The sequence below is a fragment of the Cheilinus undulatus genome, linkage group 8 (assembly GCF_018320785.1).
Source record: "Cheilinus undulatus linkage group 8, ASM1832078v1, whole genome shotgun sequence".
Classification (NCBI taxonomy): domain Eukaryota; kingdom Metazoa; phylum Chordata; class Actinopteri; order Labriformes; family Labridae; genus Cheilinus; species Cheilinus undulatus.
The window spans coordinates 28,081,320-28,095,653 of NC_054872.1; the positions used below are offsets into that span (position 1 = coordinate 28,081,320).

General features: G+C 39.8%; 1 protein-coding gene and 1 non-coding gene across 4 annotated transcripts in view; one reads left to right on the forward strand and one right to left on the reverse strand.

The window, feature by feature from the left end:
* Nucleotides 1-14,334, reverse strand: part of invs (inversin) — a 31,866-nt gene that overhangs the window by 1,145 nt on the left and 16,387 nt on the right. For 2 of the 3 annotated variants that reach the window (XM_041792920.1, XM_041792919.1), the window contains exons 8-17: nucleotides 13,532-13,641; nucleotides 12,773-12,944; nucleotides 10,264-10,419; nucleotides 10,060-10,181; nucleotides 9,470-9,577; nucleotides 9,275-9,381; nucleotides 8,985-9,194; nucleotides 7,722-7,918; nucleotides 7,119-7,602; nucleotides 6,451-6,602 (exon numbers count right to left, since the gene is read on the reverse strand). In XM_041792920.1, coding sequence (XP_041648854.1) covers nucleotides 6,451-6,602; nucleotides 7,119-7,602; nucleotides 7,722-7,918; nucleotides 8,985-9,194; nucleotides 9,275-9,381; nucleotides 9,470-9,577; nucleotides 10,060-10,181; nucleotides 10,264-10,419; nucleotides 12,773-12,944; nucleotides 13,532-13,641 — 1,818 coding nt within the window. Of the gene's footprint in view, nucleotides 1-487; nucleotides 547-6,450; nucleotides 6,603-7,118; nucleotides 7,603-7,721; nucleotides 7,919-8,984; nucleotides 9,195-9,274; nucleotides 9,382-9,469; nucleotides 9,578-10,059; nucleotides 10,182-10,263; nucleotides 10,420-12,772; nucleotides 12,945-13,531; nucleotides 13,642-14,334 lie in introns of all 3 variants that reach the window. The other variant, XM_041792921.1, reaches the window with a different exon arrangement.
* trnat-ugu lies at nucleotides 2,032-2,104 on the forward strand. The gene has a single exon. It is a non-coding gene; the product is annotated as a tRNA-Thr (tRNA).

Here is a 14,334-nt window from a genome sequence, read left to right on the forward strand (position 1 = left end):
AGTACTCGAAATTTATCAAACCTGTGAAAGGTATTCGAGAGAGGAAGTTTGACTAATTAACTTTCAACATTTGTGCCCTGATGACAAGTTCCCAGTGATGAAAACTCATCAAAATTATGCTCTTCTGATAAGATACATAACTGACAACTTGGCCCTTAGTTTTCACACAGCGTAGAAACCTTCAGCAGACTCAGGCTTTGTGTATGCCAGTTCACCAGTTATTCATGATTCTTTACCACGTGGCCCCCACTTGCCCCCACAAATCAACCATGCAGCAAGACAGCCCTAGGGTTGCTGAATGGGAACCACCCCTCACCAGTGTTATCTCCCGGTATGACACGGCACCTTAGGAAGGCTGGACAGTAAGCTATGGCCTCCTAAAACCTACTCACCACATGGACACCACGGCCCAAAAACCATCAGCACCTTCAATAAACTCAGGCTCCACTCATGCAACTCCAGGATAAATGACACTGGCACTACTTACCCCACCAAATGGCCCCCAAAATCCAAAATGCAGCTATTCCTGTTGCCAACAGTAGTGGGCTGGAAAGAGTACAAAGATATTGTACTCTAGTTAAAGAAGAACATTATTAAGTTGTTAGAGAAGCACTATCAAATTGCCAAAACTGTGTGCTGCTCAAACTGTGTGCTGTTCAAATTGTGGAAAAAATAATTAAGATAATATAAATATCTTCATTAAGCTACTGGCTTACTAATTGCTGGAGAGGAGCTTGTAATTAAACCTCACCATATTATAATTGTACTTTGTAACAAGGAATACAATCCACAAAAACATTGTGATAAAAATAAACTGAAAGAGGAGAGAATCACAAGAAATTATGAACAAGTTTCCAAGACAAATAGTTGTATTGCACCTACATTGTAAATAATTATGGAATTATGTAAAAAATACCCACATATACTGTATATGGGTATGTGCATACATACACTTACATCCACATACTGTACAAACAACTGTTGATATCAGGTGCTTCCCAACAAGAAGGTTCCTAGTTCGATTCCCGGTAAGGGGCTTTCTGTGCATAATTTGAAAGTTCTCCCTGTGCAATTGTGGGTTCTTTCCAGACACTCCAGCTTCCTCCCATCCCCAAAACCATGCTTGTTAGGTTAATTGGTGAATCTAAATTGGCCATAGGTGGGGAGCAGGTGGCCTAGTGGTTTAAGGCGCTCCCCACATACGCGGGTGGCCCTGGTTCAAATCCGGCCTGGGGCCCCTTGCTGCATGCCTCTGCCCCACTCTTGACCCTGTTTCCAACTCTGTCCACTGTCCTCCTCTATCTAATAAAGGCACAAAAATGCCCAGAAATAAATCTTTAAATTGGCCATAGGTGTTGTACAGTGTGAGAGTGTACCTAGTTGACTGTCTCTATATGCCAGCACTGTGATTGACTGCCAACCAGTTCGGGGTGTACCCTACCTATCCTCCAGTGACAGCTGGGGTAGGCTCCAGTCCCCGCGACCCCAAACAGGATAAGCAGTAAAGAAAATGGATGGATATCTTAAACATTCACATAAAAGTGAACTTCTAATATTACCATTGTCAACACCATTTTTTGATCATTGACAACATAAACCTTGATCTTGCCAGTGCCGGTCCAGCCTCACTTGTTGTGATGGGAATCTGTCTCTTTTAGAGATCCGGATTATTTTGGCTTAGTCCAGCAATTAGAGCTGGTCTTTTGGCTTCCAAACAGCTCTTCACTTGGTACCAGTTTGGCTTCTTAGGCGTGTATTAGATAACAAAATTGTAAGAAAGGAAACTGGTTTTCAAACAGGTGCCAGCTGCTGTGGTTCACATAAAAGAGATTTCCACAAAATCTCAGTTCTCCCAGTTATAGTAAAGTTGATGGCTATGAACTGTATTAATCACTATTCTACCAGACTAACGAACTCTCTGTAACAAAGCACACAACACTCCTGGAACTGGTCCATCTAGTCTGACGGCACCTATGACTGTCTAAGGTGTAGTCTTCATAAAGTAAATTTGGTTTTACAGATTATAACACAGGCTTCATAGCTCAGTGGTAAGAGCACTGGTCTTGTAAACCAGGGGTCGTGAGTTCGAACCTCACTGGAGCCTAAATATCACCAATTTTCATCTTTTGGGACCAAAAATAAATAAGTAAATCGATAGAAAATGCCCAATACATCACAGGAAGTATCTAAAATGAATTCAATCTGTGATGGGTATTTCAGAGAGGCAGTTAAATCATTTAAACTCTTCTGTTGTGGGTTTTATTTTAATTTCTTGCAGTGAAATACAAAAAAGTTAATGATTATTAAATCTCTTATGCTGAAAATTGTATCTGCTAATCAGTGGCCTGATTTTGCAAGAAGAAAGTCTGCAACAGGTATCGTTAACACTGTTATTTTCCAATGTTTGAGGAGCTTAGTGAAGATGAATTACTCAAGTTTTTTATGTTTTTAGTATGTGATGCAGAGGACAGGTATTTTTTTCAATCAAAACTAAACTTGTCCTCAACAGTTTTGTTTTCTAATATACAGTGCTTAACTAATTTATTAGACCAACTGTCATATTTGTCTCAGAGACCATCCAGCATCATGTAGTGCTTTAATGCAGACTCTTTCATTTTCATTGAGTTCTCTACGTTTTACGATTTTGAACAGGAATGAGGAATTTCAAACTGAATTCACCTTTTTATACCCAAATTTGAGCCGGCTCACTGGGCTTCTCTGAGAAGTCAGAAATTAATCAAGCATAACATTCAACTACTAAAACGATTTTTTCTGTTCAGGAATGCAAGTAAATAACTAGAATTTGACATATTAATCAAGAAATATGAATGTGCTTTACTATTTTTTCATTTTTTTGTAAATCAGTAAATTTGAAAATTCATGGATAACAATAATCATCATATTTTAGCATTAAAAATATCAATTGGGTTAAAGAGCTTCTACATATTGGTGTATTAACCATTGCAGAAACATAAAAAATGATTTCGGTAATTACCAATGCTGTTAATTTCGGGCAGCTGTGGCATAAACCTTACTTTGGTTGGTGGTCTAATAAATTTGTTAAGCACTGTACTAAAATAAATGTCGCTCTCAGCACGTGCTTCTACCAATACTTTAGATGAAATAGTTCAAAAAGGAATTGAAAACATAGTTTCTGGTGATGAACGGAGCAGTTTGACCCAGTCCACAGTTGTGTGTCCAATGGCATCTCAAAAAAAGAGCGAGAATGAGTCTTGTAATATGTGTGTGGCACCCTGTTGGGGTTCATATGTACGAGTGTGTGTGTTTAGCTGATTGCTCTACGCAGTCGTCTGACATTCCCCCTGACAGCTCTGAACTTTTCACAGTGCCAAGACTGTCAGAGAGCAAAAAAGAGAGAGAGGGAGGGAGGTGAGGTGAAGGGGGAGGGGGAGGGGACAACCACGTCAGAAGGAAGGTTTAAGTTGGGGCGAGGATATGGGAGGGGGGACTATTTGTCTGTCTGTGCATGTACGTATGTTTTGGCGCAGCAAGGTTTCTGCCTGCTCTCCCATCATCACCTGGTGATGTGTGATGAAGGTCAGGCCTGTCTGTGGGGCGAAACCCCGGCAGAGGTTCAACACAGCCTACCAGGCTGATACTGTCCCGGTATGTGGACTGAAGTGTCTTTTAGACATTAACATATGGGGGACCTGTTCCTGGAATAAGTCAGTTACTGCATGTTTTAAACTGGTGTGACGAGTATCCTCATTCAAGGCCTCTGCCTTTTATTACTCAAAATCTCTGTTTATTTTTGTTTAAATATGTATGACAGCACATTAGAGACCCCTCAAAAAAAGTTAAGAGGATCTGTTAATTTTTTAGAAAAATGACAAATACTTGAGAATACATAGTCAGAAATTTACAAGAAATCTAATTCATTATTTCCAGTTTACTGAGTTCCACCAAATGAAGCTGAATATCTGTGATTTCAGCCCAAAATCATCACTTGATTATAAAGATCTGCAGCTGGGAAGCTTGATATCTCTGGTGGACATCGCTGACTTTGGTACAGGAGTTTGGGGGTTCAAATTCCAGTCAAGGCATGATCAGTACCTTGGGCAAGGTCCTTAATGCCATGAATACCTGTCTGTCACTTCTGATGTTGCTTTGGAAAAGTGTCTGCTTTATAACACTGTAGGGTCTGGATTTTGACGAGACATTGCCATAAACTGTAGCTGTTCAGAATAAATCACATACTGTTGTAAATGTGTGACTTAAAAATTTGACATTTTTGAGATTATAAAGTTGAAAATAACTTAAAATATTTGTTTTTGTACTCATGAATTTACAATTGTACAACTATAAAATATATGATATTTTTCTTGTTAATGTATCACTCAATCTCAAAAAAATATTGTAAATGTTTAACTTTTAATATTAAAAAAAAATCTCAAAATTATCTGTCCCTCTTTAGGTTTTTTTTTAGAGTGGCCCTAATACGCCTTTGTACATTTCATACCAAAGAGATGAGAGGAAAAGTCTAAGGATGTAAACAATGTTCTTTGGAATAAGAGGGTACTCGGTATCAACCTATACTGCTTTAAAAACAACAAGAAAAATCTTTTAAAGGCTGGTCATCAACCAACACACAAACCATTATAGACTTTGATAAATCTTGCTTTCACATATACCAAAAACTCCAACTTAACTCCAGAATTTTCCATGTTTAAGCTAAATGTGTGAACACAATCATTCAAACTTTTTACGCTGACTTTACCAAGAGCAGCGGAAAATTATAAAGGGAAATTCTCTGTGTACAATTTGGTGGAAGTAATAATATATCCTGCTACCAGCAAATGACTTCTGATAAACACAATACACAATTAGTTTTTAAAGCACAACTGACCCCTAGTTAGTCCATTATTGAAAGGATAGTCCAACATCAGTATAACTCGGATATAATCTGGATTTTAAAACAGCAATAAAAACTCTGGCACTTAATTTAAGATCTGTTTTTTATATGTTGAAGTTAATCTACTTGTTAATCTAATCGTGTTGCAGACTACAACAACGTCATGCTTTTGTCCAACATGACGTACATCTGGGATAAGTGTTCATGGTATTGGGCCTTTTCTTAAGGGCCCACACTGGATACAGATTGTGCCCTGACCAGGATTCGAAGCCCTGATCTCCTGTACCAAACTCAGTGATGTAAACCACTAAAGTATCCAGCCACTGTATTGCTCATCAAAAATTAATTGCAAAAGTAAGCATTTATTGTCAGCAAGAGAAAGAATACAGAATTGACTACAATTTAAAAAAGAAAACAAATCTACAGTACCCTTACCCATAATAATGGAACATGCTAGCCAGAGAGGAAGGTGTGCCATGTTAATGTCTTTCTTGTGCAACAAGGAAGCTTGGCATGTGTTAGAACAACTGGGCTGCATTTACTCTGCAGGCCATAGTCACCTGATGCTGATTTTTTTTTTTTTTTTTTTTGTAGATCCATGAAGGACTGATGGGAGTCTGATACAGTCCATGTTTAAAAAGCAACATGAAGAGACAAAAAATAGCAGCAGAAAAACAGTATCGAGCATCATTAGAGCAGGGGGTTCTCAAACTTTTCAGCCCACAACCCCAAAAATAAAGGTGCCAGAGATCCGGGACCCCCACTGTACTTAAAGGTGGTTGAAGCATAGTTGAATACAACTGTGCAAATTAAACAAGTCGTGTGCAGACTTACATTTACAGGGTTTTTTTAAATAGAACTTTTATTTGAACAGAAATCCCACCAAATGATCATGTTTTTAAATTTGACTAATTATATGCATATATTTTTATAATAATGGGAAAAATATACAGTATAAAATAATTCAAAATTATCTTTTTATTTTGGAAGACCTCTGGGGACCCCCTCTCAGTGTCTCGGGACCACCAAGGGGATACGGAAACCCCCATGTTGAGAACCACTGGCTTAGAGTGTCAGCCCAGCCTTAGACTGTTTGGATTTGGTTTTATTGGTTATATTTGACAGATTAATTCATCTTGGGTTTTTTTTGTTTTAGTCCACACTAAGTAAGGCCTTGATGGCCTAGTGGTTAGGTTGCACCCCATATATGGAGGCTAAGTCCTCCAAGCAGGTGGCCCATGTCCAAGTCTGGCCTTTGGCTCCTTTCCCGCATGTCATCTCTCTACTCTGATTTCCAACCCTATCCACTGTCAAGTATGAATAAAGGCAAAAACCTAAACAAGTATTCTGTTTCTTTATCCTGTATCAATTCCAATAAGATTTGTCTAGAAGTATAAGTCCAAATTTTTGGTGGTGTGAAGATTATATTGGAGAAAAGGCATGGGGTCGCCCATTTTTACAACCTGCATGTCCAAAAGGATATGTGAGGTTTTTTTTTTTTTTTTAATTACATTTGCTTTAATTTCCTGTGATTTGTCATCAATAACCCCCTACAAAACAAAAAGCAATGATCTTACCATAGATACTTTGTAGCACTGAGGTCTTACTGGGCAACACTTTTGTGGATTGGTTCCGTATTTCCATCTTCTTCCTGTTCTGGGCGTGGTTCAACTGACTTATCTCAACCTCTTGACTGCTCCTTGCTTCTCTCCGCCTGCGTGCGTGGAACCTGCAGACACGCATTCATGCACGCATTAGTGTTCAATAAAAATATCTCAGACAACGTTCAAAGGCCTAAAAGCTGGCAAGTCCTCACGCTAACACTCATGAAGCATGAACTAAGTAAACAAGAGTTTATTCAAGGCAGTTTATAGGCAGCACATACACAATATAATCGTGAAGCTGAATGGAAACAGAGGACATCCTGTGGTGGACTGGCAGCTTCTTAGAGAAACATAGAGCGTGTACAAGAGAGAGAGCAGCGAGGAGAGGCTGCTGGGAGCTATTAGAGCAGTGCGGCTGAACTTTTAGCCTCTTGTTAAAGCAGTATGAAAGCTCCAGATTATAGCCCGTCTGTCCCCTGCCTACATATCTCACCACTCCCACGCTCAACCCCCACCCCCCAAAAGTGTTGAGTATGTGGGAAGAGAGCACATGTGGGCACCACATGGCAGTGCCAATCTCTCACAGCAAGAAAGGCTTCAGCTACTGAAAATCCCTTGGGTACTAAAATGCGTAAACTCACCTTCGCCAGGCTCGTTGGATGATGAGTGCCGCCTTGTTCCTCGCTTTGGACTGCTCCATGCTGAGTTCCCTGTGCTTGCGTGTGGAGATAGTTTCAGGTGTGGCTGACGGAGTTTTCCTGGAAGGACTTTTGTGGTCTAAAGATGAACTGCTTCCTAACGAGGTATAGGCATCAGTATTTGTGGGGGGCATCTTCACAGACAAATGAGCATCCCTCCTTTTCAGAGGGACACGTTCTCGTGAAGAGTCACTTTGGTTTGTCACACTTGTGTTTGAGGAGGGTCGTTCCCTGACTTTGGGCATGGAGGGGGGTCTAGGTTTGAGGGTGGGTGGCTGGCTGCAGCTGGTTAGAGAAATGAGGTCCTTTAATCTGGTGGAATTATCAGGGACAGTATCACCTGGATTATCACAGTGGCGTCTTGAAGCATCAGGAGGTTCATGATGTTCTGCTGCTTTATTTCTTCTGGCAGATTTCCTCCTGTGGGCTTGACACAGAAACAAAGAACAAAGCAAAGAAAAGAGTAAAAGACTGTGCAAAATATTTGGTAGTCTGTAAAAATGTACTTTAAGTGAAAGAACAATCTTGAAGTTAAAAAACATCAACCTCTGTGTCTCTCCTCTTTGGTCTTAGATGATTTCTTAGTTTCCACCACTGAGTCATTCATGGATAAGTCCTCCATCATGTTCACTAAGGACCGTTTTTCCTGCTCCGTTTTCACCAAAGGAACTCCCTGTTTTTCTGGAGAGGTTGCAGACACTTGCTGCACAGCTTCTCTCCTCCGCTGTTCTTCCTCCCGCTTCCTGAACAAAAGGAAAATAACACATAAAGCTTAAAACCAAGACTGAAGATTGTATTTGTCTTTTACTCATTCACCTGCACTCATAAAGAGAATGAAAATTAATATTCCTTAAAATACCTTCCATAAAAACAACCCTAGTAAAGAATAAGATCTCTTTAAAAATACCCTCATAGGATTAACTTGGAAAAGAACATTTTTTAATGTCAGTAGTTTTTTCAGTATGTGGACATTTTTAAATTCACTGTAGTTGTGGGAAACTGATGGCTTAGAGAATAGGTGTTAAAAGTTTTCTGACTGAAGGTCACATTCAGGAAAATATAAGAATAACCTGGACACTTAAGCCAATCCAAAAGGAGCTAAAAACTAGTCATTGGATTTACTTAAAGAGAAAAACAACCTGCATCACCAATTTCTATTAGTGGCTGTCAAGGCAAATTTAAATAAATCCTTAAAGATTTTGGAGAGGCATTTCACATGACATAACATATAGTTTTTCGATACAAGCAAATACAACTGCCAAGAGAGTTTTTTCTTTAATTTAGAAGCAGTAAAAAGTTCGATACATCTAGTCAGGACTTGATCATCTTTTATGTAAAATGTCTAAAAGAGGACAATAGGTGGAGGTATATATTTAAATATTTGTAAGAAAAACATCTTATAGAGTAGAAAAATCTCTGTTTAAAATACCTAGATGTTGAAGGCAGTGTGCGTTCTCAAAACAAATCAAAACCACTGTTTAAGACAGAACAAAGGTGTAAGTAGTTAGCAAATGACAAAAGGAGAGTGAGCCAGAGGGGGGAGACAGGAAGAAGATGTATATGTGTGCAGGGATGACAGAGATAAAGATAGATATGTAGGGAGTGTGAATTCTCCTATATGGGTGAGCAGGAGCAGACAGAGGCAAATAATGGAGAGAGCAGAAGAGGAAGAAGCCCAAATTCATGCATCTGAAATCCAAAAAAAGTACTGTTACCAAGTTCTAAAAGTCTAACTACAGATGTAATGTGTCTCTTAATATCTTCACACACAAATATAAACATAGGTATGTAAATGTGCTTGTATCTTACTTGGCTGCATCCTTGCGCAGCTGCTCATGCCTCATGAGGAGCTGCTTCCTTTCCCTAAAGGCCTTGCGTACAGTGTAGCCCTTATAGACGGCCTGGATGGAGGCAGCAGCGATGTCCTGGATGGCTGCTATGGACAAAGCACTGTGCTCCAGCATGAACTGAGTCACCTCGCTGTGCCCCCCTAGCAGAGCGTAATCCAGAGGGGTGTACCTGTACGACATCCAAACACATACCATTTATGATTCTATTTTAATCAAATTCTACCCTTCCCCTGTGTCACTTCTGCTCACCTCTCCTCAGTGTGCTCCATGAGGTTAGGGAAGGCGTTGTAGCCCAGTAACAGTTTCACTGCGTCCAAGTAGCCATTGTTGCATGACCAGTGGAGAGCCGTCCGCCCCTGTGCACACAAAAAAGAGAGAACTTATTTATCTATGTGGACATCCAAACGCTCAGATAATATCTCTGAATGTATAAGATTGACTGACCTCCTTGTCCTGAATGTTTGGATCAGCATTATTCTCCATGAGGACAGCCATGCAGGTGATGTAGCCGCCGTAGGCTGCACACTGTAGAGGAGTGCGTCCTGCCTGGTCCTGTCCAAGAGGAGTTTTATATTTAACAAACACATGCAGAGCAGTTAAATTAGTAGCTTGGAACTTAATGTTTAAGCTTTATTAATCATAATATTTGCATTTAAAATGCCACTGTGGAGTTTCTTGCAGGTTATGAAACAAGCTTAAACTACTGCTGGTGCTTCTCTATGACCTACAAAAGCAAACCTGACCATTACTTAGATGACTGATTATTTTGTCATACTTCATTTATATGAAAGTCACCTCTGCAGAAGGGGGCAGCAAAAATATTTTTTTCCACACCAAGGAAAGCTCTTCAAAGGTGCTCAAAACAACACCAACTGAAAGTTGATCATAGGAGCTCAAAAAGGGGTTAGTGGATAAAAAGCTAACACAATGCTCATATCTGTTACAAAAAAATGAGTAAAATCAAATACTGACAAAGTATGAACAATAAGTTGTGTTATTGTAGCGTTTGTTTTCTTAAGTTCATGCAGTCATACCTGTACATTTGGACTTATCCCAGTCTCCATCAGTATCTGGCAGACCTCAGCATTGCCCCCCAGAGCTGCCCAGTGCAGAGCTGTGTGACCATCCACGTCCACCAGGTCCACATGTGCAGAACCTTGATCGGTAATATATACATTTCAGTTGGGAAGTTTAATAACCAAACAGAATCTGTGGCCATACTTGAGTTTATGAACCACCTTTGATGAGTGTGATTATGACGTCTCTGTGTCCCATCTCACAAGCACGAAACAGTGGCGTGTGCTTCATCACATCCAGAGAGTCGACCATCGCTCCTCTCTCCAGTAACAGCTTCACTGTGCTAACATGGCCTGACAGGGAGGCCGCATGGAGCGCTGTGTGCACATAAAAACACATTAAAAGAAGCATCCATTAGTCATGTAATTTACAATGTAATTGTAAATTACATGACAAATTACACATGAATTACATGACAAAATGTAAATTACATGAGTAGTCATGTAATTTTCAATGTAATTTACGTTTTTTGACAAAAGAATCACAAAAAAAAAATGAAAACTTGCCAAAGTGAAAACAGATTTCTACAAAGAATGTCAATTATACAAAGACGTGTGGTAAAATAAGTGACTGCATAAATATTCTCTCCCTTTAAAGTGACTGACCTAATTCAACAAAGGTCCAGCCAATTCATGCCAGTAAACTCACAATTAGTGAAATTGGGATCACCTGAGTGCAGTGAATGTGTCTCAAGTGATTGTAGTATAAAGAAACCTGTGTCTGGAAGTCCAGTCACTGGTCAACCAGTTTTTCTGGCCACCATTACACCATGAAGACAAAATAACACTCCAAGCAACTCAGAGAAAAGGTGATTGAAAAGTATAAGTCAGAGGGTAGAAACAAAAACTTTTCAAGGCACTGAACATCCCTTGGAGTTCAGATAAATCCATCATCAAGAAATAGAAGGAATATGGCACGTGTAAATCTGCCTGGATCCTCACAAACTGAGTGACCGTGCAAGAAGAATAGTGAGAGAGGCCACCAAGACACCTATGACTACCATGAAGGAGTTACAAGCTTCAGCAGCTGAGATGGGAGAGACTCTGCTTACAACAACTGTTAACTGGGTTCTTCACCAGTCAAAGCTTTATGGATGAGTGGCAAAGAGACAGCCACAATTAGAGTTTGCCAAGAACCATGTAGGAGACTCCATAGTCAAGAGGAAGAAAGTGTTTTGGTCTGATGATGGGCCAAAATGGTGCTTTTTAGCTATCAGATAAGATGCTATGTTTGAAGGACACCAAACACTGCACATTACTACAAACACACCATCCCCACTGTAAAGCAACATAGTGGTAGCGCCATGCTGTGGGGATGCTTCTCTGCAGCCAGCCTTGGAATGCTTGTGGAGGTAGATGGGAAAATGATACAGAAAAATATAGGAAAATCCTGCAGGACAATCTTATTCAGTTCAACTACAGCTCGGGAGAAGATTTATTTTCCAGCAAGACAACGACCCAAACATACAACGAAAGCAATACAGAAATGGCTGAAGACAACAGTGTAAATGTTCTGGAGCGGTTGAGTCAAAGCCAGGGCCTCAATCCAATAGAGAATTTGTAGCTGAACTTGAAAAGGGCTGTTAATGCCTGATCCACGTGTAACCTGACAGAGCTTGAGCAGTTTTGCAAAGAAGAGTGGAGTAAAATTGAAGTGTCCAGATGTGCAAGCCTGATTGAGACCTATCCACACAGACTCAGTGCTGCGATTGCAGCCAAAGGTGCATCTACTAAATACTGACTTGAAGGGGGTGAATGCTTATGCAGTCACTTAATTTATATTACTATTATTATTATTATTATTATACATACATATTTTTATGTAATTCACATTACTTTGTAGAAGTAGGAGAGAAAAATTCAAAAGATGTAAAAAGAAGAGCCAGATGACATAACTACCCCAGAGATAGCCTACAGGTGAAATAAAAAAAAAATCTAAATGTGGAAATCTATAGGTTTCTTTATATAATGTACATACAGAGGCACTGTTACACCATTGTTAGTCAACAGTTTCTATATGCAGGATTCTCTTCAATAAAAACACGTGGGCCGACTCCTTCTTCCCTCACCTCGCTTTAGTTCATACATCCTCTTGTCTCTCTGCTCAATTGTAGGGTTAAACAGGCAGACATTTTTAATGAGGAGCATGCACTTAAGCCCCCTCCCCCCTCTGTCCAGTCCCCAGATGCTACAAACTAGAATCAAGTGCATGAAGTGATCCAGGCACCAGTCAGCCTCACTGCCCCTCACACTGTCTCATTAGCATGACTCAACTGATGCATGTTATGCATGCATAAACAACGACCGCCTGGCTGAGCAGAGGGGCTATCGCCCATGGAGATTATAAGCCGGGGGTCAGAGTGTGGCAGCGAGTCATGTGTGTCAGACAACAGTGCTGGCAGTAGTGAGAGTCTATTCAGCTAGCTTGTACTAATTTTGCTGACAGTATCACTTCTCTCTCTCTCTTAGTTGGTCTAGCACCTTAGGGGGAACCCCCTGTGACATCATCAGAGTGAGCCAAAAAAGGTGGCAGAGCATACACACAAAAAAGATGAAAATAAACTGAAATAAACCAGTTTAAACGTGTCATTATATCACAGTGCCCTGCTTTAAGACAGCGAGATGAGGAAGAGTGTTGTAAAATCATTCACTCCTCTTGTCAGGTTCTCACCAGTGCCTCCGTACTTGTCAGCCATGTTAATGTCGATATGAGGGGTGAGGTCCAGCATGGTGCAAAGGACATCATCACTGCCCTTCCCAGCAGCCCACATGAAGGCTGTCCTCCCCTCTAGATCAGGCTCATCCTTCACAGATGGATGGGACAAAAACACACCGACTGTCTCCTAAACACACAAACAGAGAAGAAATTATTTTACAAATACTGAAAAATCTAGTTTTATTAATAATGAGTAAACAGATTATGATTATTGGATGCACTTTTGATAACTGAACTAACTCACACAACTGATTATATAGAGTTAAACTATGTAAGATACCTACCAAGTGAATATAAAGATTTAAGCTGAGCAAACATTTTCTTTACAGTTTTAGTTGGACCAACTGATATGTATAGTATATTTTAAATGGAAACATTTCAGCCAGCTCAACTTTTTTAGTTGTGTGCATATTATGTCCACTAAGTGGCAACATGGACTATGACGTTGTGCCTCCATATTCATTTTTACAGTGTAAAGAGAAGCTGTCAAGCTCAACGTGTTGACATCTGTCAAGCCCGACTCTTTTTTAAACACACACATAATCTAAAATCTTATATTCTGGCCAAAAATAGAATACAATTCTTACATTTTTTAGCACCCAAACCTGAAGGGATGCAAATCATACAGAATGAGACAACTTTTAACCTACCAATCACATTTTGTTTTGGATAAATGTGCTTTGTTGTGTCAGCGTGTATGTATATGGGACTCACTGCGTTGTTACTCTGAGCGCCGTAGTGCAGAGGTGTTGCCCCTTGACTGTCTGAGGGAATTGTTCCTGATGTGTTTCTCTCCAGCAGCAGGTGAACAATTCTGGCATGGCCTGGAAAATGTGTTTACATTGATGGGATGTGAGGGAGATAATTACAACACTACAGAGCTGGAACAATTGTTCAGTTATACTGTCCTACAAAGACTCCTCAGTTTTTTTTAAGTTTACTTTACAAAGCAAAAAACGCATAACTGTCAGTAAACATAAGGCTGTTTCTTAAACTTGCGTCTTTGTTGGTTTCAGAAACAAGCTGTAGAAAAATAAAGAATCCCTTGGCTACAGTGTGGACTTAAGCTAAATGTCTGCCATCCTGTGCTCCCAATGTTGATGCTACCATGCTAGCTAAGCAGAGGTAATGTTAACCAATGTAAACTGACAGCAAGGATAAGCTAATTAGCACTAACCAATATGAAATTTGAGGCTAATGGCAAGTAAAAAAAAAAAAAAGGTATGTGTGTTAATTAAATCTACAAGTCCTTGAATCACAGGAAAAGGTTTGAGTCTGAAAATTCAATGCTGTTGAAATATTACAATCCAGAGCAACAATCAGAGAAGCTTTGTCTTCTTTAGCATTGTGCTAACTTCACACAAATACCATTGTTAATTTTGCTTTTTAGGAAAGGTCAGGATTTCTAATTTACCTTCAATCCTTCATGTAAAAGTCTTTCACCCTGCCTGGTTTCTTTTTTTTTTTCAGATTTGCCAGATCTTGAAAATTATCAAAGAAATTTTGATATTAGACAA